Source organism: Prinia subflava, chromosome 1 (assembly GCF_021018805.1).
Source record: "Prinia subflava isolate CZ2003 ecotype Zambia chromosome 1, Cam_Psub_1.2, whole genome shotgun sequence".
Classification (NCBI taxonomy): domain Eukaryota; kingdom Metazoa; phylum Chordata; class Aves; order Passeriformes; family Cisticolidae; genus Prinia; species Prinia subflava.
The window spans coordinates 105,780,912-105,807,793 of record NC_086247.1 but is presented as its reverse complement, the minus strand read 5'-3'; the positions used below and the strand labels follow the sequence as shown (position 1 = coordinate 105,807,793).

The 26,882-nt window shown below is 39.1% G+C and overlaps 1 protein-coding gene across 1 annotated transcript in view; it reads left to right on the top strand.

The window, feature by feature from the left end:
* Nucleotides 1-22,695, top strand: part of DCLK3 (doublecortin like kinase 3) — a 30,597-nt gene extending 7,902 nt beyond the window's left edge. Inside the window, exons 2-5 of the mRNA XM_063406402.1 lie at nt 5,565-7,450; nt 15,546-15,678; nt 16,578-16,745; nt 17,685-22,695. Coding sequence (XP_063262472.1) covers nt 5,565-7,450; nt 15,546-15,678; nt 16,578-16,745; nt 17,685-17,881 — 2,384 coding nt within the window. The 3' untranslated portion in view covers nt 17,882-22,695. The remainder of the gene's footprint in view (nt 1-5,564; nt 7,451-15,545; nt 15,679-16,577; nt 16,746-17,684) is intronic.
* Nucleotides 22,696-26,882: the final 4,187 nt, after the last annotated feature.

Genomic DNA, 26,882 nt, shown 5'->3' with positions numbered 1-26,882 from the left:
CCCCAGAGCTGGGTGCAGCACTCCAGGTCTCATGAAAATGGAGAAGTGGGGAAGAGCTACGTCCCTTCTCTTGCTGGCCACGCTGCTTTTGAGGCAATGCAGGATGTGGGCAATAACTAATTTTCTCCTGTCTCACTGAAGACCTTGCAAATGTTCTCTTAATGTATTCCCCTCTTTGTGTGCATTTAGTTCTTCCTGTTATTTAAAAAGATATAAATCAACGTAAGCGAATACAGCAAGTGACAACAAAAGCAGGTAGATGTTCTGTATGGAGAATTGCAAAGGAGCAGACCATGTGAGGATAGTTCTATTGCTGACTTCCAGTCCCATCTCTTTGTCTAAGTTTGGCATTCTACCTGACTTCTTGCTACACTCTCATTCTCATGTTTTGCCGCTTCCCTGTTGCAGTTTCCATCTGCTTCCACTGTGTCAGTAAAGTTCAGGGAAATGGCTATCAGCCGGTATAAAAGTTCGTAGGAACTGCTGTGTATCAGACAGTGTCTGACTATGGTACTATTTGCTTCCTTCTCTGCAGTCTGTTGCAATTCCTCTTTTCTCTTATCCTCACTGTCCAGTTCTTCACTGTGTTTCCTTTTCCATTTTCAATTCCATACGTCTGAGCTGAGTGAGCATTTGGAACGTGCTCAGGCTGGAACTAACAGCAACTGTCCTGCTACATTTGACACTGTCTTGATCCAATCCTTGTGAAATTTGACTTTCTTTTTCTACTCAGGATTAGATGTGGTCAAAACTGATAAAGTGTGTCTGCCTCATGTTGAGGCTGAAGTAACCACCAGTCCTGACTCAAACAAATTCTCTGCCCTAAAATGATGTAAAACATGGCAGGGGAGGCAGAAGAGGGTATGACTCCCCAGAAAAAAATTCACTAGTAGTGTTTCCAACAGTGGGCTGTAGATAATGTAAAATTTACTTGCTGTAAAAGGATGCCTGTGATCATGTTTTGTTTCTGTGCATCTAATCTAGTGAAGTGGGACTTGCCATGTTTCTGCTTCAGTCTTGGGCACTAACAGTGTATACTAGCCCTGGAAGTTGCAACTTTAAATAGTTTATAGCAGGGAGAGGAGAATAAGATGGCACATTTCTAGAGGACTCAGACTGCATCCTGGAGCCAACTGCTGATGCACACTGGTAACCTGTGTGAGCTACGTACTTGGCTGCTCCGAGTTCAGTGCCAGAGGCATTCTTCATACTCAAGTACTTGAAGATACTTGTTAGTACTGTGAAATGAATCAAATGTTTTCTGTTCCAAGTAGGATTATCCTTTTTTCCCCCCCCATGGTCTTTGTTTTACATGCCCTCAGCAGGAATTTTCTTAAGAAAAAACAGACATCTGTGCTGCTGTCCTTTCTCTGCCCACTTAAATAGTGTTTTTTTATCCTATATTGTGATCTTTAGCCTATATTGGGTATATCAAAACAATTCCCAGATATACACGATTTCTGTCATGTGCAAGTTTAGTTGCTGCTAATGTTTTGGGGTGTTTTCATGGTTGCTTTTGTAAGTGGAAGCCTTCTAAAGAAATTGGAGGGCTTAAATAACACTATCTTATTCACAGCAATGCCATACCTATATCTTATTTCACTGCTGCCTTCTGTTTTAAATTGTGTTGTAAAACCCCTTGTAAAAATTTAATTCCCCTTCAACCTGTGACTTGATAGCAGAATGGTGAACCATTCAGTTAATTACTGAAACTGTGATCTCCAGCAGGAGAGCCAAGAAGAATGCAAGCTGAGTGGCAATATTTTAATTAATGAACAAAATCTTATGGACTGGCCAGGGGAAAGGATAAGTTTTGAAAGACAAATGGAAGCAATACATTTTTAGTTGCAATGGGTGATCTCTGGCAAACCCTGTTACTCTGCTGTTTTAGCTGGTGTAGGCAGGCAGTTCCTTAAGATATAGATGTTAATGCTCTGTGTACACAACTTCAAAGCTTAAGTCTCCAGAATTCATTTAATTTTACTCCGTGATCCAAAACACTGCAAGGAAATGTCTTCTAGAGGAATTTTTGTGATTTCTCCCCATGCTTTCCCACCCTCCCCACCCCCACAGTGGGATGGACTGTGATGATCACAGATAATTTTGTAAACTTTAGAAATGAATCACAGAAGCTGTGCCTGCAGGGGAGTACATTTTCTCCCTAGGGAGCACTTTGTGCTTTGGTCATAGGTGCTAAATTTCTTGTTTCTGCTACCTGTTTGAGTCCCCAGATCCCAGCTTGTTCCATCCTCCATGCTTCTTTAGAGCTGCTGTCAGTGTTTGCCCTACGAGACCATCATGTCTTCATCGTGTGGAGCTCTGTTTTCCTCCGTGGGTTCTAGTTTTCATTGCCCTTTGCCCATGTGCACAGTTTAGGTGGCGTGCAGGGTGCCCTTGATCAGCTGTGTTGCCTCACCCCTGCCTGTCCACAGCAGCAGCCTCAGCATCCTCCTTGGCCTTGCTGCACCATTGATAATCCATAACACACTAGAATATATGGATAGGTGTGTGTACAGATAAAACCAGACACACTCATCAATCCATCTTAACATTTCTAAGGAATATTTATATTTAAGGATCATTAGCTCTCAGGAGGACAGCAAAAGAAAGAGCACATTTTATTCTCAGATGTATAATTTGCCAGTGCTTGAACTCATTGAAGTGTGTTTCTCATACCACCTCCCTCTTCCTCCTTCTCCCACTTGTATATAAATATGGAAACAAGATTTTGAGGCAATATAAATTGTAGCTTTAGGATTTGGGTATGTGTGTGACCTTTGAAGGCTTTCTAGAAATGCTTGTTACTGCTTTAAGCACATGCACTTTCATGACAGACTGAGACTTGCTTCTTGTGTATCAGTTAAATATAGCATAACTGGAAAATAACAGAAATTATGACTGAAACAGTTGTAACAGGCAACTGAAATGAATTTTTAATTGTATATAATATATAGTCATTGTGACCACCACTTTGACAAAATTTGACATTTCCCCTTTTCTTGGAAAATATTAGAAGATTCTTTCATGCAATGATTTAAGCATTAAATTAAATGATTAAAGTAATTTCCTTTCTCATCATAGAAGAATATGCAATTCTGCTCTTGTAGTGAACATTGTTACATATCAACTTGCAGCTTTTGTCAAAGTGGTTGTGGCTAGGAATCGAGTCAGTTTAAAAAGAACAAAGCATCCCTGTGTTCTTCTTAATAATGACATAAAACTGTTCTTATTCCATTTGTTACAGAATTAAAAAATAAGCTTGTCTTCTCCTTAAGGCTTAGCCAATTTAGTGAAGAAAGGAAACATAATTGATGCCTGGGTAATTGAAACAATCAACAGTACAACCAAGCACTTAAAATCAATGGTTTATAGAAAGATATGATAATAGCAGCATAGCCAGGAGGAACATAATCTGTGGGAAAAGTCATTATTAGTGCACCATTGTTTTTATTGTTGTACCAAGATTATAAGCAGTAAAAATGTCACTCAGTTCCCATAAGCATGATAAAGCTTTGATGACAGTGGGTATGTAAGAACCTGGACATGTTCATTAAATTCAGAGTTTCCTCAGTTCCTGGTAACTAACATGTTGTGGAGTTGATTTAGATTTCAGAGAACTGTTGTTACAGCTGATTTTTTTATCCCTTCATTCACAGTAAGCTTTATTCTGGGTGGAATGTAAATACGTGAATGTTGAAGAATCACTAGCACGTATGTAGTCATCTTTTGATAACAAGAGATCATCCTTAAAAAGCAGAATGAAGACAGAAATAACTTGTACAACCACCAAGCATTAGTCACATGTAGCTCTTATATAATGCTTACGTCTTCAATCAGCATGCTGGCAGCTGGGCTTCTTTGTAATATTTGTTTGGAGAAGAAGCATCTATCTCATTTGGCAGGGGAAGAAAATGAAGCCAAGAGTTAAGGGACATGCTGGGGGGCACACAGTGCTTAGCTCTTGGGAGTATTACAACTAAGAAGTGTCCATCATCCTGCATCAAGCAGAGCCAGCAGCAGAGTGGATTCTATAGCGGTGTCTCCTAGTGTGCTTTCCGTGCTCAAGCCCTGGCCTATTGGGTATTTTTTGAGGCAGAGCAAGTGAATGCTCTGCTGCAGCACTTCTGCCATTTTCCCTTTTGTTTGTTGTTCTAGGTGAGGAGGTGTATTTCTTCTTCACTCTACTATGCTGCGATGGAAAGGGCAAATAATAGGTAGCATGAAATACCGAAAATGGCTTCTCTGGCACTTGAAACCTAAAATATAGTAGGCATGAGCCTTACACCAAGAGAAAGGCTGATGTATGCAGATTTTCCTTTGAGGATTTGGCCACTGCACCATGACTACGGAATCACAGTAATGTATGAAAATGGACCTGATTGTCTGGGAGATAAGCCATTGGTGTACAGAAATTTCCTTGTAGTGATTTGTTAACCATTCTGACTGTTCTCTTTCATCCTGGTCCTTCATATATATTGAGTGTTTGTTCCCAACTGAAGAGAAAGGCTATTAAATGGAGTTGGAAACACTCTGTGATCTCATTCTGAAAGTTTATTTCTTGAGGCTGAAAATAAATGCGTTGTAAGCAGGTTTTAATCCTAGCAAATACAACAGCTCAGAATACTTTTGGGGAACATTTTTATTCTTAGCTTATTGCTGATAGACAGGGAATTATGTTATAGCTTGGTTTGTCCATAACCATATGTTATGTTTTCAGTTCTTCCTTTTTACAGTGTGTAACAAATGGTGCCATTTTCTTTGATGGTGTTCTAAGATGAAATGTCAATGCCCCCAGAGAATACTCAGAACTTTGTGTGATTTTACATAATATTTAGAATTAAAAAGTCAACCCAAAGTATTGAAAATCGTGACTCCAATTATCAAACCAAACTAAGATGGCCTTTCTTTAAGGCAAAAGATTAAACTAAACTACTATTAGATGACCTATAAAATTACTGTAAAAATTATAGCAAAAAGTAATGCTTTTTAAAATAATTTATTTAATTTGTTATAGAAGGTCCAGGCAAAATGAAGAGGAGATAATTATTTATAAAAATGTAAGATTGCACACAGAGTACCATCTGGTAATTTTAAACCACAAATAATTAGTTTATTTTACTTCATGCAGTTAATTGTGGAACTTGTCACCACAGGGTTTGCAGAGGCCAAAATTGCAATTGGGTTCAGAAAGGAACTGAGTGAGTTTATGGGAGATATATTAATAAGAGAATACTAAACAATCTGGATGCAATTCTGCTATCCTTTGAGGATTTCTGAAAGATGTGGCGATGTAGAAGAAAGATCTGTTTGTGTTCAATATTATTATTTTTTTAGAGACATTCCTCTGTCACAAAATGAATTTTGATTTTCTCACAAACTTGACAATGATTGTAGTTGCAACTATGTGGAGATACTCCTTAGTGGTAGTTAAAAGTTCTTTATAAGCCTTGAAGTCACCTACCCTTTCTCTCTGAGGTCACATGCACTGTAGAAACATGCTGCTGAAAGAGGTCTGATGATTAATGGTCAAAATGATTAATATTCCTGCTTTTTGTTTGCCTTAGGACGCCAAGGTGTGTTGGACCATTCACCACACAATGCGACCTCAAAAGTAAAAGAGAGGAAACTACATGGGACTTGTCCTCCTGTTGGTCGTGGAAACTATGGAAAACCATGTTTGAGTGAAAGCAGCCACAGGTCCTCATTTTTCAGTCCCCAAAATGGTTTTCACACGATACATTCAGAGCACAGTCCTGTGAAGCCAAGGATAATTACAGTGGTGAAACCCGGGGGACGCACGCTCAGGAGGATAACCTTGCTTCTCAACAGGAGATCTGTCCAGACCTTTGAGCAGCTGATGGCTGACATATCAGAAGCTCTGGGATTTCCTCGTTGGAAGAATGACCGTGTGAGAAAGCTGTACAATCTGAGAGGCAGAGAAATCCGAAGTGTTCCTGAATTCTTCAGGGAAGGTGATGCGTTCATAGCTATGGGGAAGGAGCCCCTCACTTTGAAGGACCTGGAGGTGGTATTACAAGAACTTTATCCTGAAAATCCTTATGCTGCCAGTGCTGCCATTCAGCAGGATGAGGAGCAGTCCCAAAAACTGAAGAGCAGGCTGTATGACAAGGCCTCGAAAATAGACAGTGGCTTTGATGAGACAGAAATGACCAAGAACTGCAGTGATGGCTTGTCTTCCCAGCTGGTAGCTGGACATGAAGGAAAAAGTCAAGCCAAGACAAAGCAAGAGGAAAAGATGAGAACCAAAAAAAAGTGGACTAGAGAGAGCTGGGGTGGTGAGCATGGAGTGAAGCCTTCTAGAAAAACACAAGAAACTGAAAGGTACCTTAACCATGAGAGGAGTTCTGAGGAAGGCTTAGAAGAGAGTTCGGAGGAGGTGCTGAGGTGTGAGAAATGCGAACAGGAAAGGCAGGCCAGGGAAAAGATAAGGAGGGAAAGGCAGGCTGAGGCCTCATTTGAGAATAGAGACTTGAACACAGGTGCATGTCAGAGGTACCATGTTGAAAGAAATACAAAAGTCAAGAACTGTCGAAAATCTCCTGAAACTTGCCTGGAAGGTGAGGTTGTCTGGAAAGATAGTAGCAGTAGGAGGATGTGGAAACCACTACATAGGATTGTTAATGAAGGCCTGGAGAAGCAAAAAAGGAGCATTGAGAAAGAAAGGGTTGTGGAGAAGCATGAAAACCATGGGAAGGAACAAGTCAAAATCAGGAAGAATACTGTAGAAGGGCTCCAGCTATCTCATGAAGTGAAGGAAGATAAGGGAAGTAGCTGTGTAATGAGCCAAAGTGGTTGGCTAAAGAAGGAGATTCTGAGGGATGCCGAGAAATTGTCTAAAACACATAGGGAGGGCAGAGAGGGACAAAGGGCTAAAGAGGAAGCTGCCAGAAGAGAGGGGAATGCCACATGTAGAGAGAGTGACATGAGTCGACGAGAAAAAACAGGGGAGCGCAGAGTGAATAAAGAAGACAACAAAGCTCAGGGATTGGAAAGCACAAGCCGGAGGTATGCCATTAAAAGCAGAACTGATGTGGAAAAACACTATGAGATTGGCAGAACTATTGGGGATGGGAACTTTGCAGTGGTGAAGGAGTGTCGCCATTGTGATTCCAATCAGATCTATGCAATGAAAATTGTTGATAAATCCAAGCTGAAGGGGAAGGAGGACATGATGGAAAGTGAAATCCTGATTATCCGGAGTCTTTCTCATCCCAATATAGTAAGCTTAATTGAGGTGTATGAGACAGAAGCTGAGATCTACTTAATCTTAGAGTATGTCCCAGGAGGAGACTTATTTGATGCAATCATAGAAAGCGTGAAGTTCACGGAGCATGATGCTGCTGTCATGATCACTGACCTGTGTGAAGCACTGGTTTATATTCACAGCAAGAACATTGTCCACAGGGACCTCAAACCAGAGAATCTTTTGGTAAGTATTGTCAAACATTTGCATTTGTGCAGGAATTCAATTTATTTTCCTTTCAGTTACGGTTCTTTGAATTGTTTTAAGCAAATCCCATGCAGAAAATGTGCTGTGGCAGGACTGTTTGAAAAAATGGGTACAATTTTGAAGTGAAATTACAATTGCAGTTTGCTTTACACAGATCTCCTGTGCATTGCAGATAGCAGTGGTTGCAGAAAGGAATTCAAGTAAAAATTATCAGACTTTCAGGGATAGTGAGCATTTGTATTCATCAAAAATCAGACCTGTTACTTAGCATCTGACTTTCAGGTGTCCAAGGATGAATCATAAAGCATCTTCCTTGCAGACTGAAGTTTATTAAAATTGCTAATTTATCTTATTTATTTGTTGGACTTTTTGTCCACTGCATTTGTATATCTTGAATACTACTGTGCTGGTCCTCTACTATAGTGATTTCTATCTTGTGACAATTTCTTTGCTTAGAAGCAGAAGTATTGTGCAGTTGACTGAAATAATCTGACAGTAAAATGTTTTGGTGAATACAGCATTTAAGTCAGCTCAAATAGTAACTTCGTGCCAAAGAGAAAAATTCTTGTTTCCATCACATTTCTGAGGCTGCATTCTTTGCATCCAGCACTGAAGTCAATAGAGTTACTGACATGTGTGAATATGCATAGAAATGTTTGTAGTATTGACACTTCACAAGATACCCATTGTAGAACTGTGGCGGTAAACAACTCTCCCTTACTAAGTGTGTGTTATACTCTTGTATTAGCATTCCAAATTTCTTAATGAATAGATAAATAGCAAGTATTTGCCAGTCTCTAACCAATTGGATTTTATCAGCTTTTGTGGAAGTTCATGGTGAGCCAAACAAAAAAAGTAATAGATTATGTAGTCCTATGGGCCATTCAGTGCTTTTAAGAGAATTACTTTTGCACAGAGGTCAGTGTGAATTTCTGGAGAAAAGCAGCAGTGTAGCTTCAAGGGTAATGCAGAGGTTGTACAAGGCTGGGCTGGAACAGTTTGCACCCAAACCTTTAAACTAAGCAATAGCATCTTTATTAGGTCCTGCTATGAATCCTGCTTAGTTTCATGAAAATCTTTGGTATGGGATCTCTGTATAAATAAAAGAATGGATGCAACTGTGAATGCAGTGAGTGCAACTGGTTGGTTTGCAGGAAAAAGTGGGCTTGTAGATCCTGCCTTTGTGCTTTATTTGCACAAAGTTTGAACAAAACTTCACTTAGAACTGCATGGCTTTTTCCAGAAGCTGATTTTCCATTATGAACCAGGTCCTCCTCCTTCCTATTTGCTGAAAATAAGCTAGTGCATGTGAAACACCTGAGATGTGATGCTTCATTTCCCTCTATAATACATAATCATCACAGTGATGTAGATAAGCAAAGAAGGGCAAGATAAAGGTCTGTTCTGGCTGTTTTCACATTTAGTTCACAGAACTGCAAAACAGAATGCTGGGCAGTGGCAGCATTGTGTAGCTCTGAAATAATCATGTTGCCCGTTCTGAAAGTCAGAATACATTTTCAAGGACACAGCAGCTCCCAGACTGTAGGTATTTTGTCATACAAGAACAGCATTACCTAAATACTGCAGGAAATAAAATTTTACCTGTTCTAGTTTCAACTTACTGTTAATTGTGCACCAGTATTAGATAGCATGCACACGAAGTATCCTTCTGTGAAGCAAGTCTATTCAACCATGCAACTAAGTTTATAAGGTCCTGATAATACTGGATAGGTCACCTGCTCTCTAATAAGTATCCGTATAAATAAAGGCCATTTGAGCAAGATTTTGTCTTTTTAGTGTGCTGCCTCTGTCTCTTTAGAGTGACTGAGGGAACAAAGTAGGAAGAAGACCTGCCACTAATCTTACCATCAGCCAGTGCTGAACAGTAACAAACAGTATTGAAGCAAATTTCATGGGTTAGTGGCTGTTGGTGGAGCAGGAGCATCAGGTGATGAAGCAAAGTGCCTCAAGTTCCAGCATTCTGCAGAGATGTCCCTGTTTGTGGGATACCTCTTGTTACACTGAGGATGTTTAAATCTGAATTAGTCTACCTAGACTTTGTACACAGAGGTCAAAATGTAGGTATATACTTTTAGGCTGTTGACTTGGTTTTCCTGTTTTGGGTCTTCTTTTGGTCCGGTGAACCTTGAATCTTTATCTAATGTTTGTCCCCTTCAAGAATATGGGAAATGGAAGAGAAAGGATCATTGGACTGTTTTACTAAGGAAGTGTGTAAGTCTGCTCTGAACCTGTTTTGTGTGAGAATCTAACCCTGCTCCTAGTGACTTTTAAACATATTGGCTAATATAAGAGATGTCAAAGAAGCAGCAATCTGGGAAAAAATATTTCCCCAAGTTTTATGAAAATAAGCAACTGGGGAAAGAAGGAAAATAGTTTCTGTCCCCACAGAAGAAAAGGTAGAAATATACTTTGATGTCTAGTAGATTGTAAAATTATTGACACAGGAGAAAGTTGGAAACCTGATTTAGCTATTAGTTCACTGCACTTCAGTTTCTCTTATGTTACTGTCCTCTAGTCAAAAACTTCTGTGCCAGGCCACCATCATCCTTTCTGCTTTTTCCCCTCCTTCTTTCACTACTGTGTCTGCCCACATTGATCAGGCTCCTTGCAGCATAGCTATGAGGCAGAAGGGTGGTGACTTGCGCTACAAAAACAAAATCTGTTTGACAGCTGGTGTGAAGACAGCTGCTACGACTCCCTCCCATCTGCTAACAGAATCACCTCATTTAGGACTAGGTGTTCAGCAAGAAAACCTTTGCTGCCAAGGGTGGGCAATGTGATGTGTTTGGTCTCACAAATGAAACCAGTCACTTCTTTCATGCTACCTCACGGAGCAAGATTTGCTGGCAAGGTTTTTAGGTAAGGGACTGTTTAATTCTACAGCAGCTGGCATTTCTTCACTTGTGAGTGAGAAATTAATGCCCAAAATGTGGTGTTGTTTTTCCAGATTGTAGCTGTAAAAGACATAAAGTCACCCTTTTTTAGGGGGAAGGGAGAGGGCTGTATTTGTGATTGTGTACTCATCTCCTTGTACATTTCCCTCACATGCTAATGTGGTAATTCTTCAACACTCAACTTTATAAATGTTGTAGCTTTTTATGCATGTGAGATTATCCCCTGCCCCTTTTTCTGTCTCTCAAGTTTTCGTGTGTGTGTGAGAACTTCAAGTATAACCTTTCTTAAGTTAAGTTCACTTAAGTTTTGTGACACTGTTTACATAAATACAAAGGATTGTCCATTTTCTGACACTATTTACATATATACAAAGCACTGCCAGTTTCCTGAGTGCATGTGAGTCCAACTCCTGTTTAACCACGTACCTGTCATAACTTTCAGAATTTTCTGTAAGATTTTTCATAGAGATTCTTCTAGTTAGCAGCAGGGGATGTCTGAAACTCAAATGTGTAAGCAGTAATTTTTTCTTAAGCTCTATCTATTGCCCATGTACAAAATGTCACATGAGGTAACTGGCTTTCATGATGTCCATAAAAAGAATCTGTGCAACCATATACACGTGCATACAGAGAAATATTAGTGTTGTAAATCATCATCTTAAACACACTGATGGATTCCACAAGCTAGATATGAAATCAAACAAGAGCATTAAGTACTGGGAGTCATCCACAGACAGGACAGAAGGAGGAAGATCTTTTTTATTTCCCTTTGGAGATGAATTTGTCCTTGTATTATAATCTTCTGGTTGTATGGCTAGGATAGCTAGAAATCCACAGACAATATTCTAATATTCTGATGTGTCATCTGTATTTGAGTAAGTAGTGTGCAATTGACTGCCTTTAGTCCAAGGCCACCAGATGCTGGCAGTTGAAGGACATGAGTATTTGTATGGCCTGAGCTGGCTGTCTGTAGAAAGTGTATTGAAGTGTTCTGGTCTTTCTTACCTCAGTTAAGTCTATAGGCAGGCAGCACTACTTTTGCTTCATTCTCACCATTGCATGGAATACATACTGTGGATATCAGAGGTTAGATTTCTCTCGAGCAGGTTGTGCATTTCTGTAATACTGCTCTGAGGAAGTAGTCTGGCCTCAGGAATGATTAACAAGAGAAGCCTGAGAAGCTTTTGTTTCTACAGTGAATTTATTCTTTATTATAGTGAATATTTGCATGCTCAAGGTGATGCCAGGTGATGGAAAGATAGACAGAACAGTAGGAAGCTGGAGACAAAGACAATTCTCTGAGCTGACTGAGTTGTTCTGAGCACAGTGTTAGTGAAGCTGCTGAGAAGTTCTGGGCTGAGGTTTTCAGGCTTGCTGACAGGTTACATGCTGTCTCAGAAGTGATTGTCACAAAGCTGTGAAAGTATACCCACTGTGCCTGCTGTTCCTACCTGCTCCGTTGTTAAGTAAAGTGGAAGCTCAGTGGTTTTGTCCTGAAAGAACAGATGGTGCTGTGTTGCCACCTTGTGCTGTAATGGGAGATTAGGAGTCTGGCATCCAGAGAAAATAAAAAGTTTTTTACAAGGCGAGAAATCTGAAGATTTTGGGACTGGGATTAAGACCATTGCATTCTCCACCCTTCCCACCACCCTGCTGTTTTCTAAAAATGTGTATAAACGTTTCAGTATTGTTTGTCTTAGTACAGTAGCATGCAGGGTAGTTGAAATTCCATGTGACATGCTTTTCTTATATAATTAAAAAAAAAAAATAGAATAGGAAAATACATTCATATTTTCATATTGCATATAGAGTTGAACATTTCAGTTGTAAATTTTTGTAACATCTTACCACTATTACCCCTATTGTTAGAATATAAATTCTATAGGTAGATGTTATTCTACAAAGCAAGTGTTACTTTTATAATTTTTTGTCATTTTTTGTCAGTTTGTGTCAACAGCGCATGATGGCAAAAGATTGTCACATAGTTGCCTGATATAATAGAGAAAATGACTGTGGCATTTTAGCTTCTTGCAGAGGTTTTGACTGCATGGTTGTAGTAAACTCTGTTTTCATACTCAAAAATATTTTTCACGGAAGAGCAGCAAAAAAAAAAAACCCAAAATATTTTGCTTAATCAAAACTGGGACTGGAACTGCTGGTTCATGGACAACTTGTTGTCCCCTGGGGCCCCCCAGCTTCTTCTCTGCAGAGCTGCTTTTCAACTGGTTAGCTCCCAGCCTGTACTGATGCATGGGTTATTCCTGCCTGGGTTTTGGCTCTGCACTTGTCTTTGTTAAATTTAAAAAAGTTCTGCCCTGCCTATCTCTCAGGTCTGTTGAGATCCTTCTAAATGGCCACGTAGCATTCTGGGGCATCAGTCACTCCTCCCAGTTTTGTGCATTTTTTATAAAGAAGGTAAAAAAGGATTAGTAGGCTTTACTGTGTTATTTTGTAATGCAATGCTTTTTGTTTCTGAAAAAGAAAAAGAAAAAAAAAAAGAAAAGAAAAAAAAACCCAAAAAAACCAAACAAAAAACAAAACCAAAACAAACAAACAAACAAAAAGTCCAAACCCATTTTGCTTAATCAAAATTAATGCATGTTTACAGTTTCTATAAAGATGATTAATGGGGATTAGTCAACTGTAATGTACAAGAGCAAATTTTGTCACATCTTGCCTTTAGTTATCTCGTAACAGAGACCATCCTCAAGTTTTCACTTTCTTAAGCAATGTCTGATGGCAAAGTATGAGGTGTTAAGCATGGAGTATACCTGTCACATTATATTCCAGTTTGTCCATTCAAAACCGAGTCCAGGTTTACTTGGCTTTTTTGTAGACATTTTAGCTGCTGATCTGTTCCCCGTAGTTCCAGGGACAAACAATTTTTCATTTAAAGGAAATCAGTGACTTTTCTTACCTCTCAAAGAATATTTGAATGTCATCACTAGTATTAGCCATGCTGATTTATTTAATTATACTGCTGTTTTGTTTGTGACTTGGCCTTTGAATATGGAATCCTAGAATGGTTTGGGTTGGAAGGGACCTTTAAAGGTCATCTGGCCCAAACTCTTGTAATGTGCAGGGACATCTTAACTAGACCAGAGCCTTGTCCAATCTGACTTTGAATGTTTCCAGGGATAGAGTATCTACCACCTCTGTGGGCAACCTGTTCCAGTGTGTTGCTACCCTCATCTTAAAACATTTCTTTTTAGTATCTAGTCCAAATCTACTCTCCTTCAGTTTAAAGTTATTGCCCCTTCTCCTATTGCTGCAGACCCTGAGCCTGCCCCATCTTACTTTTAAGCACCCTTTAATTGTTGAAAGGCCACAATAAGATCTGTCTGGAGCCTTCTTTTCTTCAGGCTGAATAACTACAACTCTCGCAGCCTTTCCTCACAGGAGAAGTGCTCCATCTCCCTTTCCCGGCCCTCCTGACTCCAATAGGTCCTTCCTGTTCTGGGACCCCAGAGCTGGACACAGCATTCCAGGTGGGGTGTCACTAGAGCAGAGGGGTAGAATCATCTCCCTTGTCCTACTGGCCATGTTGCTTTGGATGCACCCTAGGATATGTTTGGCTTTCTGGACTGCAGCTGCACATTGCCCTCTCATTTCAGTTTTTCATCCACCAGCTACCCCAAACTGCTCTTCACAGAGCTGCTCTCAATCCATACCCAGCCTATATTGATACCAGGGATTGCCCCAGCTCAAGTGTAGGACCCTGCACTTGTCCTTGTAGAACCTCTTGAGGCTCAACCTTCTTGAGCTTGTTCAGGTGCCTCTGGGTGACATCCCATTGTTCAGGCATGTCAAACTCATCATTCAGCCTGGAGTTGCCTGCCAGCTTGCTGGGGGTGTGCTCGATCCCACTGCCTATGTCGTTAACATATTTAATTTCTTAAAATAACCCTTCAGTAACTGCATTATAAAATACTGCTTAAGACTCATGCATACAAAATTAGAATTGAAGAAAATATTTTGACTACTTGCCAGGTGGATGTAGGAGATGAGAATTGCTGAAAAGGCACAATTAGGAGGTCATTCTGCATGGACCTATTTCTACAACTCTTGCTGTGTGGTGACAATTACTAATCTAGTTTCAGGGCAGCAGGTAGAGTAGCAGAGTAATTTGGAAAGAACGTAAAGCTTTTGTTGGTTTGCATTTTGTTGTTAGACCAGTATGATGGAGATGCACTTTCCACGTGTCTTGGTTTTAGCTGGTATAGTGGCCTACTGTGGATTTAGTGTGAGAATAACTTTGATAACACATTGATGTTTTCGTTGTTGATGAGCAGTGCTTATCCTAAGTCAAGGAATTCTCAGTGTCCCATGCTCTGCCAGGCAGCAGGTGTACCAAAAGCTGGGAGGGAGCATGGCCAGGGCAGCTGACCTAGAAGGATATTCCATGCCATGGAACCTTATGCGCAGTAAATAAACTGAGGAGAGTTGGCCAGGAGTTGCTGGTCAGTGCTGGGGTCAGGCTGGGCTGTGGGTCAGTAGACAGTGAGCAATTGTATTGTGCAGCACTTGTTTCTCTTGGGTTTTATTCCTTTCTCTTGCTCTTGCTCTCTCTCCCTGTCCCCCTTTTCATTGTAGTTGTTACCATCCTACTGTTATGATTATTATACTTTTATTTCAATTATTAAATTATTCTTATCTCAACCCACTGTTTTTTGGGTTCTCCTTCCCATCCCACTGCAGGCAGATGAGGGATGAGTGACTGAGCAGTTGTGTGGTACTTAGTTGCTATCTGGGGCTAAAACACAAAGTCAGTGGCTTACCTGGGCTCATTGCATTTAAGCATAAAGACATCCACAGCATTCTTTGCTTTCCCAGGGAAAAAGAACATTTTTTTTTCCTCAAGAGGAAGTAATAGTATTTAATTGACTCTTGGTTATTTTTTGTGTTCCTTCTATTAATTTCTTGGAAATTGCTATCTGCCAGAGTTTGTAGAGCAAAGTTTTCTTTTTTTCATAATTGCTTATCCTCTTAAATAAATGAGCCCTCCTAGTGTATGAGGGAAAAGGACCACATTCTGAATACTGTTTCCATTATTAGCACTGTTATTAGAACTCCCTCCTGTTTAATTTCCTACTTCTTTTATATTTTGTTGTTTTAAAATGCATCTGGACTAAACATAAATATATTTTGTTTGGATATAGGTTCAGCACAATGCAGATAAATCTACTACACTGAAACTGGCAGATTTCGGCCTTGCTAAGCAGGTTACAAAACCCATATTTACTGTCTGTGGAACACCAACGTATGTTGCTCCTGAAATACTTGCTGAGAAGGGTGAGTGTATATTTTTTTAATTTGTCATAAATCTTTCAATTATGCTGAACTTTCTAATAATGGAAATAGTCCAGAATGTTTCAACCTACTGAGATTTTTTTTCAGTGTAGGAGGGTGGCTAGCAGTGTAATTTGGGAAAGGAAACCTCTTAGCTTTTAACAAACAAAAGCATGACATCAGTATATTTGCATTATTAGTGTCTGTGCTAATATTTCACTCACTTCTAAGCAGATAAGCTGTAAAATATCTTAGATAATAGCTGAAGGGGGGAAGTGACCAAAAGTTTATGTTGCAACCTACGAGTAGCCAGGCCCATTTCATTACTGTAATCCAAACAACTTTCCAGAGCCCCCGATGATGCAAAGTTGTTGTGAAACATGTATGTTAGATTTATGTAACAATTCAGAACGTGTTTTGCATCTCAAGTAATTTTGAAGATTTCATCTCCAAAAAGATTCAGACCTGGAAAAAAGTCAGTTTTGTTGGTGACTCAAGCAAATCTATTTCTGGTTTTTGTTCTGTGGAGCTGGGTTGCACATCTCCAGTTCTATCCAATTTCAATGGAAACTTGGCACTCTTAGTTCTTTTTTGAAGGGAATCTGAGGACGACTATTTTAGAAATATGTACTCTGTTTTCTCAATTAGTCTCCAGCTGACACTGGCCTTGTGAGACAGTGTTTATGAAACATGTGGACAAGAGAGACTGTGGGAGCTGTGGCTAATAATGGGAAGCTTGTAAGCGTGGTGTACCAGCCCCTCATTCTTTTGCTCACCTCATCTTTTTGAGGAACTGAGCAGAGATTCTGTGTTTTTTTCATTCTATTTCCAAGAAACAGTCCCCTTGCAGTTGTGAGTTTTCTTTCTGAAACAAGGCTTATGGTTTGTCCCTTCTTCCTTAGGCTATGGCCTCGAGGTAGACATGTGGGCATCTGGTGTGATCCTTTACATCCTGCTCTGCGGTTTTCCCCCTTTCCGCAGTCAGGACCGTGATCAAGAGGAGCTCTTTCAGATCATACAGCTGGGTCACTACGAGTTCCTATCCCCTTACTGGGACAATATTTCTGCAGGTAAGATTGTGCACTTATAGCAGATCTGAGAAGTGGCAGTCTTCTTCCCTGAATTGGGAAAAACTCTTTTTTCAGGGCAGTGAGCTTGATCAACTTGGGGTGTTTTATAGGTCTCTCCTGTGGGAATCTGTGCTTTAAGGGTGAATTTAGTCCTCTGGTACTATCAATGGCTATGTTTCTGCATATTAGTTCTGAATGCTTTAATGGAGTCCTCAATTCCTCCCTTTTTAAGCAAAAGCAAGGATTTTCCTCATCTTGTTTATGTGTCTCTGCAGAAAAAGGTGTCAAAATAATCTCAAGGGTTATGTTAGATTGTAAAGATGTTATCAAAAATCTCAAAAGCTGAGAATGAAATCCTTGCCCTGCAGAGCACAGTGTCAATTTCCTATTCACAATGGGGCCTGCATGTAGTAGTTTTTTATTTCTCACAGGCTAGTACAGTGTCTCTCGTGCACTCTTCAAAATTAGAAACCTTAAAACTCCTCCACTCCCTGTACAGTCTTCTAAAGAACATGTTCCACAGCATTTAACAACATTTATGCCTCTTAAAGGATGACCCCGTGTTCATTCCTGTGAATGTGAACACTTAGCCTGATGCCTTCAGAACACTTTTGAGATTAAATTCCCTTCACTTTCTCCTCTGTTTCTGAAGGGGAGAAGAACATCAGTCATGGAGATTTAATATTTTCTGTCACTAACTCTAACTGCAGTTGTTGAAATAGCTTCTGGGGATAGTTACAAAAACCATGGTAAAACTAATAAAAAAAATAAGAAGGACATTTTGTGTGGTTATAACTGTCACCATGACAGGATGGGTAAGATTGGAAGTGACTGTGGTGGGTGATGTGTTTCAAACACCCTGCTCGAGCAGGGTCATCCTAGGGCATGTTGCACACCACTGTGCTTCACCCCTCTCTCCTTTGCTTTCTTCCTTAATAGCAGCAAAAGACCTCATCACCAGGCTGTTGATAGTGGATCCCCAGAAGCGCTACACAGCACGGCAAGTACTTCAGCACCCCTGGATCAGAACAGCTGGCAAAACTAACAGCAGGAATTTGCAGAGGGAAGTGACAATAAATATAGAGCGCCATTTCCGGGCCCAGCGCCGAAAGGAAGTTGTTGACGAGGACACATGAAATCTTTCAAGCTCATTTTGTCTTCTGTTTACTGATTAACAAATCATTTATGTTTTCTTTTCTAAATGAATTGGGAATTTAATGTGTAGCTGTTGGTGGCTATTGCCATGCCTTTTTTTTGATTCTGAGATTCTGAAGGACAGAGATCAAATTCACATCCACCTCTCCTGATGTTACTTGGCAGTCTCTCTGTTGAAAGCAGTGGGGACTAGATAAATTCTGGAGAGTGTCTATTATTTTTCTTTAAGTACTAATTTGGGCTTTTACATCTTTTACAAGTGTTTGCTTCTGCAATTGAAGCTAGTGGTGAGGCTTCTCTCATCCGTTTTGTATGATATCCTCCAGGAGTTTTTTGTTTGTAATGTTTTCAAAATAGCTGTCTGCATACACATCTTGCACTAATTCTTTAAACAGTCTTTTCACTAGTTCCTTCTAGCCACAGAGAGGGAAGAATAAAAAGTAAATATATACTTTAGCTGTAGGATGTATTAAACAAGCAGCCAGATACTATATTGTGTGGGAATACAAGCCCTTATTGACTAAATCTGATGTTTTATGATATCCCCCTTGTCAACATCTTTCATTGGGTGTTTAGGGTAATAGATGGTACAATGTTCCTGTTACAAGAAGGTGTTTCTGTGTACTATGGAGTTTTCATTTGTTTTTGGAAGGGGGAAGATATGGTTGATACCTTTTCAAGATTCAAATAGTAAAAACTTTCAGAGAGGTTTTCTTCCTACTCTGGGCAGTAGGAAGTCAAGCAGTTCTAAGGGCACTTTGCTTCTTTTCACAAAACCATAATTATGGAATGGTAACTCAGTTATTTTTTTGTATTGAGTTTTTTCCCTCTTGGAGACATCCATGTGCATCTGTGACTTTTCCATGCTGATAGAGAAGAAAAAACTGGGAAATTGTGACTAAAGTTAACCCTTGCCTTCACAGTTTCCCTTTCATCAACACATTTCATAGCTGAATTGCTTTTTTATACTTTTCCAGTGTAGTTCAGCAATTTTTTTGTTTGGTTGGTTGGGTTTTTTCTGTCTCTTACCCTCGCTGTGACCTTTTTCTCCTTGCTTCCATGAGAATAGGCAATGGGATGAAATTAGACTAAAATCCAGCTTGGGGAAAAACAACTTGTTGGCTGTGGAAAGGTCTCTCAGGGGAAGCAGCAGATGCTCTATTGCGTGTGTTTTTTAATATTTATATTGGATGCAGTTTCAAAGAAATCCTATAGGGGAAAATTCAGCCCAGAGAGGGGCCATGACCTAGACCGGCTTTTGAATCTCAGAACTTTTGATTAAGTAATTAAATTCAAAAGTTGAGTTTTCCATTTCATAATTCTTTGTCCTTGAGTTCCATGTGCTAGCAAATAATATTGATTTAGAATATCAGTGTTGTTGGCATTGAATACACAGCCTGTAGAAATGAAGGAGGGTGTTTTACACTTGAAGAGCTGCTGCTCTGCCTATGTATTTCATAATGAGAAATGTCAGAACCATTTCAGAATCAGTGAAACATTTTCACATCTATATGAACCAGAATATTATTTTTTGGTGAGTGCTAATACTTTGTGTGAACTTGCTGAATAACCAAAAAATGTAGGGTGCTGTCATCATGTTTGTTTCATCTTGTGACTGTTTTACTGCAAGAATTATGTATAAAAGTAGAGATCACTTGATTCTTACATGAAAATTGCACTTTAAATTGATTTAGCTTATTTCTAATACTTACTGGAATAAGACTTGCTGTGGAGTTTAAGAACTGGTGAAACAAACCAATCAAATCTTTACTGTATGCCCAAGTAGTAGCTATATGATATGTCATACTTCTGCTTTGGAGTCCCTGAGTCAGGAAGACTTTTCCTTTTCCTGAAAACAAGAATGGATTTAAGTGCTTCCCTGAGTTAAGGGAACCTAATGTAACCTAATATTATATAAGCATTACATTGTATTTGAGTATTAGTAATAATGTATCCTCTGTTAATTTAAGTCTATTTTGGATAGGAAACTGTGGAAAAATAGCTTCTGATGTGCAATACTATATTTTGTAATTATCTTATTTTTTGATATAGTTGTTTAGGAATAAAGTCTGAAGTGACAAAAAATATTTAATCAACAATGAATCTGAAAGTTTGGAGATTGTGCTACAAGTTGCCTTTTTTCACCCTTAGGAACCTGTCTGCAGCCTTATTCATAGTGCAAAAGATAGAGAATTTGCTTGCAATGATTATAAAAGTAATTATTTTTTCAATGATTTTGTTTTTCTTTCAAGTTCTCTGTATTCCAGACAGGCTAAACATGGACTGTGCCAGGTGGTCACTGCATGGCACCTGTAAGTACAGATGCTGCTCTGGCAGTGCTGAGGCACAGGTTTGTCACTGTTGCTAAAAGATGTGTGGCATTAGGCCCTCCTCCTTCAGGTTGGATGCTGAAAAAGCTTCCAGGTGCTTCTCAGGGTTTTTACCTCTTTCTTTCTCTCCTACTTTGTTATTTCTTCTTTTCTCTTGTTCCTTCCAGTGTTCTTGCTCTGCCTCTGTGCTGTCTGAGGGAGTCCAGGTCCCCAAATATTATGGTTTAAGTTACTTGTAGCAATGAAAACCTGTATGACTTTGGAGAGCTCAGCCTCAAGCTTTGCTTGCTGATGTTGAAAGTAATATTAGACAGGACTAAGACAAAAACTGGTGAAAATCCCCTCTCATCTCCTACTGCCTTTTCCCTCTGTGTGACATTCCAGTGCAGACCTGATCTTTTTGCTCTGTGAGAGGGGTTTCTAATATATGAACCATGGTCATGCTCTGTGATTGAGGATTATCAATGTTCATCCTTTCCTGAGGTTATTCTAATGTATGCTGTCTCCTTGGGTTTTGGAGTCAACTTCTCCTGAACGTTTTCATTTCTTGATTGGTTTCTTTCTCTACAGTAAGTCTGAGGAAGCTCAAAGCTGGGGGAGATTATAGACGCAGAGCAAATTCTTGCTGATTTGTTAGGAAGAAGAAATATCCCTTCTTGCCCTTCCTTAAGTCTTCTGGATTAGACTCTCATATGGCTTTATATTCCACTGAAAATAAAACAAGTTATGGTGTCCCCATCTCTTTAAATACTAACAATGAGGAGAGTCTGAATATATCACCAAGAAGAACAACCCTCCCCCTAAGAGCTAAGTGCAAAGTATTAATTAATATTGCAGACCTCAACAGGAAAGTTCCACCTTCAGAAGATTTGCTGGGTCTAAGGCAATAGAAGGCCTTAGACCTTCTAGAAACAGGCCAGAAACCTGTTTGTTTGCTTTAAGCTTTAGCAAATCAGCTGAGTGGGAATCTTTTCATGCCTCTTAAAAGGTGTTGTTTGGTTCCTAACTCATAATGGAGATCCTGATCAAGTTCTAGTTATTCCAGGGTTATGTCTTTACTAGCTGGAATTGACTATTCAAAGAATATTCTCCTTCTACAAACCAGAGGCTGTCCATCATCTTTAACCATCAACTTGGCTCTTCTTTAGTTGGTTGCAGCATTTAAGCATGCTTGCCTATTTTCATACCCTAACTGTAATATTTTTCAGGTTTGAAGCAAGCACAAAGATCCAAGCATACAGAATTGAGTTATCAATATTTAATTTTATAGTAAAACAGATGTATAATAGACAGAGTTGCTTTTTTAGGTTTTCAACTGCCTGAAGATAAAATGGTCCCTGGATATCCTCTCCCATTTGCCACCAAGGTCAACTTCTTCACTTTCCCATATGCTATTACATTTCATTGGTCCTAGACCTCACCTACATATCTTCTATCACCTGTCATCTGCCTACTGCAATTGGCCTCTTATCCCCTTGGATCACTCCCATTATTGAAACATGGTGAAATCTTCACATATTAATGTTTTTCTTCAGGAAATTCTGGCCTTAGAAATGGGAACGATCAAAAAATTTTGGAAGTGTTTAGGCACGCAAAACTGTGCTAAAGACTGGTGCTTCACATTGCATGGTGCATACCTGCCTGAAAAATGAACAATGGAAATTTGGTCATAGCTCGTATCTTTAGTGTCCTAATATTTGAAAATATGTGCCCAGGAGATTCGTGATTGAAGCTTGGCAGTACAGCAGAGACTGTTTCCTCTGAGACACTGACACTTTAACTTCTTTCATTCAGGGACCATCTTAATCTAAGATTGTTTAGCAGTTGTGTGGAATAACTGAACTCAACCACCATCAAATCTGCCACCTTGCCTCTGACTGGAATTCTAGGTGAATTTTCCTAGATCTCTGTTACTGCAGTTTTTGGCTGTAGGGTGATGGAGGAATAGTGGGATGTTATCCCCTGAGCTTAGGCCTCCCGAGTCTTGGTCCTCTTGTTAAAGTGAACTTTCAGAAGTCAACTGCTTGCTTTTTGTCAAATACACAGATTTGGGGAGGTATTCAGTCTGTTTGCAAATATAGTAGATTTGCTGTGCTTATAAAGTGATCTTCCCAAAGACACAAAAGTATCACACTTAAATATTTTTCCTACAATTTCTTCTGTCACCTGAATTTCTTTTCATTTAAGCAATGTAAGGTAAATGCTTTTTATGTTTCTGGGCATGGTTTTTTTTGTCTTTTCTAAGTCCACAAGTAATGCTTTACTGTTGACATTCTTGCTCCTGGAAGGAATTATGGGCACTTTAACTGGGCTGACAGTGTATAATGGCACTGTTTGTTCTACAACATGGTTTATTTGTAACTAAGCTGAAGGTGTAATTTTCTAAATTAAAATACATTGTAGACTAAAGCAGAAAAGTTGTTTTTCCTCACCCTGTACCTCCAATAAAGGTAAATTATACCATAGATGTTGTGTTTCAGTTCTTTCCAATACATTGGGAAACCAATGGATGGCCAAGTATTTTGAATTTTGTTTTGTAGGGTGTTTTATTTGTTTTGTTTTTGTTTGTTTGAATTTTTTTCTTCTAGCAATGTATCTCTTTGGGAAATTTTTGGTTTAAAAGGTTTCCAATTTCAGTAAGTATGGTCTGTTCCTTCATTTATGAGTAGCGGAACCCGTTCTAATGTTGCAGTCCTTTGAATACTTATAGATGTGTTTTTCTTTGCTGCTGCATGTAATCCCATTAAAACTAGCACAAGTCTTTGCAGAACGGGAGCTGAGATTTATTCTGCCACTGTTTTTTGGCCTGTATTGTGTTAGTCACATATGCTGTGATGTTAGAGCGATCATGACAGGTACACTTAGCTTCACATATGCTTAATGCACACAGGACTGATTTCTCCCATCATTAAATCTTTTTCTGTAAAAGACAAGGTTCTTTAGAAAAAGGTTTGCTTTCTTTGTGGAAACAGGCATTCTATTTGAAATTGAGTTGCTTGCAAAAAGTGGCTTTTTCAAAGGAGACTGTTTCTTAGTAGCCTGTGTATATCTCCCTTCTGTTATTAAAAATGGTGTTTTCCCTCAGGCCTGCAGTACCGTCTGAAGCAGTGGAAATAAAATTGTGTCTAGGATATTGATAGTGTTTTTGAAGAAGCTACCTTCTCTGCATGTGAGCATGTGTGATAAAGTGGCTGCCAGTGAGAAAAGTTTATTGCATATTGGTCCTTAAAGACATCACAGCCTCCTCATTACTCTAAGAATAACTGTAAGCTCTTTGGAATGACTGACTTTTATGATAATCTCGCAAATTTATTGCACTTCATTTTAACAATTTGTATAGGCAGCTAATTAAATCTGATTTAATGCTTTGCTTTTAGGAGTGGGATTCAGATGTGTTTCCTGTGTCAGAAGCAGTTGAAGGCAGAGTCCAGCAGTGCAGTAAATTTGTGTGATTATCATAAAAGTCAGATGCTGTATTCTTGCAGAATTTTTTCTTTTTAAATTAGAACTGTTTTGACAAAGTAGCAATTGGAAAATCAGACAGTTACGGCTAATAACCGTAAACTGTCATTGGAAATACATTTTGTTTTCTGAATTCAGAAACTGATATGAGGAGCTGGAAGCATATTAAAAACCAGGGAAATACAGGAATTATTCCCAGAGTGTTTCAGCAGTTAAGACAATAAGAATATTTGGTGCAGTGAGAACATGAAGTACCTTGGTAGGGCTGAGCAGGTGCTGCAGCAGGAGCTGTGTGAGATTGCTAGATTGGATAAGAAGTGGAGGTCTGAAAAGGGGGTGCTCCTTATAACCTCTGGAAATATGTATTGAATCATAAAAGGTTAATCCTGCATTGTCATTGCTGTCTTTATAAAGCTTTCTAAATTTCAGCCACAACCACTGTGCCGTAAGAAGGCATTTCCCGTGAAGAATTGCAGCACAAAACATTTTAGATACTGTTTAACATAAAGGATTTCAGCAATAAAGATGATTTTCCTAGAAAAGGGAAGTGTATGATTGTTAACCCCTATGGTGAGTTGTCAAGAAAACATTATTGCTGGATTTTCAAAAAGAGTGCAATTTTGTGATCTTAAGCATTTGCAACTACCCAGCTTGCAGTGTTGAGAGCTTCAATGACATTGCACTGCTACAGCATAAAAAACTTATTACTTAACAGCTCAGAAGAAACATTTGTGCCTAGTGTAAGGCTGGAACTAAATGGGCCGAATATGTCTCATTAATTTCGGCTTGCCTGGAAACCTACTGGCCAGAATATTGTTCACATGGTGAGTGATGGATGAAAAATGTGTTATTGACCAGTGTTTCCAATGGAAGCATAAAATTGTTCTTGAAAATGGAGCATGTTGGCTGTTCAGCTAAAAGTCACCATGTGTCCTGGTAAGGTATTATTTCTTCAAATAAAGAAAGGGAGAGACACCATATTAAATAGCCCCTTGTGATTTGAAACAAACAAATAAAAAAGATTCCAAAAGAAAAAAAGGGAGAAATAAAACAAGAAAAGAAAGAGCTGAAGGAAAACATAACTTTTTTTCCCCAAATGTTTTATTTTCCTAAGTAAATCAATGCTGTAGACAAATTTATCAGAGCTTTATGAGTGAAATAAAAAATGTCTTTGCCTTTGCTGGTGTGTAGCATTCCTGTGGTGGTTCCCCAGTTACTTCTGTGTGTCTAGAAATAGTTGATTCCAAGCAGGTACTATGGCAACCACTAGATTATCTCACCTGGATCATAACTTTCTAGTGATGGGACAGAAGAAGAATCCCTTAAAAGAAATAAAAGCAAAACTGCTCCACCATGTAAGTAACTTTGAGCAATTATTCATCCACAGGAGAATGTTATGGAAGTTTATTTTTACATGTTTTCATAACTCACACAGTTAATGTTCAAGGGACAGAAGTTAGAGCTGGATGTTAGAATGTGACAGTAATAAACTCCTCCTAACAGCGGAAGCCTTACATAAATTATTGGCTAACAACTGGTAAGGTTATAAAATCAGAATATTCCAAAACCTCTTTTTACTTACAGAGTTACCTAGGGAAATGCAGCAGAATACATGAGGAAAATAAACAAGGATGTGCAGATAAATCCCTTAATGACTGGGGAAAAAAAATGGTTCTCTAAATTCCGAAGGAGACCACTGAGTGTGATGGTCATTGAAAATGAATCCGCATTTCTTTTATGATGAAATATTTCTTTTACTATTATTTTAGGCTTTGATGGTAGGACTCTTAAAACACCCAAACATGGATTTTAGATTTTCACTTTCTGTGAAACAACAATACAATTTATGCTTTTGCCTTGAAAATTCCACCCTTGTCTAGAATATTTTCTGCTGCTCACTAATCCAAGTTTTAAGGAAAACAAAAACATTTAGTGTTGTATTTCTGGGACACTAAACTTATTTCCTATATACTTGCCAGTAGCAAAGATTCCTTCATTAACATCTTCCAAAATATATGTTTTGAAATTAAAAGATCTGCCGGTATTTCCAAGGGCATTCCTGTGTTTCAATGGGTTAGAGCTGGTCATGGAGACTTTTTTCTCTTAGCTGGAAATAACAATTGCTTGAGGCTTTTCAGGTTTGCAGTTTGTGTGTGTGCATGAGTGTTTTAATGGTATAAATGCTGAATTCTGCGCATGCCCTCTGCTGTGTTGGTTCTTGGGTCTGTCTGCCAGCGTTACTACTTCTCCACACAGCAGAAAAACTCCCCAACCTTATTTAAAGTGCTCTGGCAAAAATAGTGTCAAAAGGTCATTTTTTTAATGAATCAGTGATGGGACTCCTCTAAATTGTACCAAAAACTAAACAGCCTTTATCAGGAGGATACTTTGGATGAACTTTTGGACAGATCCTATACAAGGGATTCTGGGAGGTGAACAAAGAATTCAGCAACTTCATTCTGGCAAGGTAAATGACCAGGACTGACTGTTGCTCAATTTGTTTTCAATGTCATATGGGCTGGGAGAGGAAGGGTAAGTATGGGACAGCTTTGTTTTTTAGTTGGAAACCTTACTGGCAGGCTACAATGGTTTGGATTCTGAGGAATTTTTTTTAATGCCAGTCCAAACTATATTTTGTGAGTTCCAGACTTAAAGTTTTTCAGTTCATATGTGCATACATGTTTGCAATTTGAGTAAGACAGTTCTGTGTGGGCTGAAAAAAATCCTACTTATTTTCATTGGTGTATTAGTTAATATACTTAGTTATTTTACTGATTTTCAGGTGTAGTCTTTTTTTGGTGACGCATACAACTTGCAAAGCTGAATCGGTATTTAACCCCATATAACCAGAGAAATTTAGGTTTTCAGGATGATGCTTTATTTATGCTTCCTTGAAAAAAGATCCTTTGTATCGCTGAGGTGTGTGGACACTTTCCGTTCATGTGAAGTTTTCCTAGGTGTGTGTTAGCTGTTAATAATACCAAAGGCCTTCAAGAACTTGAGCTCGTGTTCATGAGGAGCGAGTGCCTTGATGCCTTAGGGAATGGCACTTCTTTAAAAGCACAAACAACCTAAATTCCTTCCTGGGAAGAATGCTGGAGAACAGGGTGCAGAACAACTGGGATCCAGAATTCACTCATGCTCTGCCTGCTGATCTGATGCTGGTGTGGTTCCGGTGTGGGGAAACATC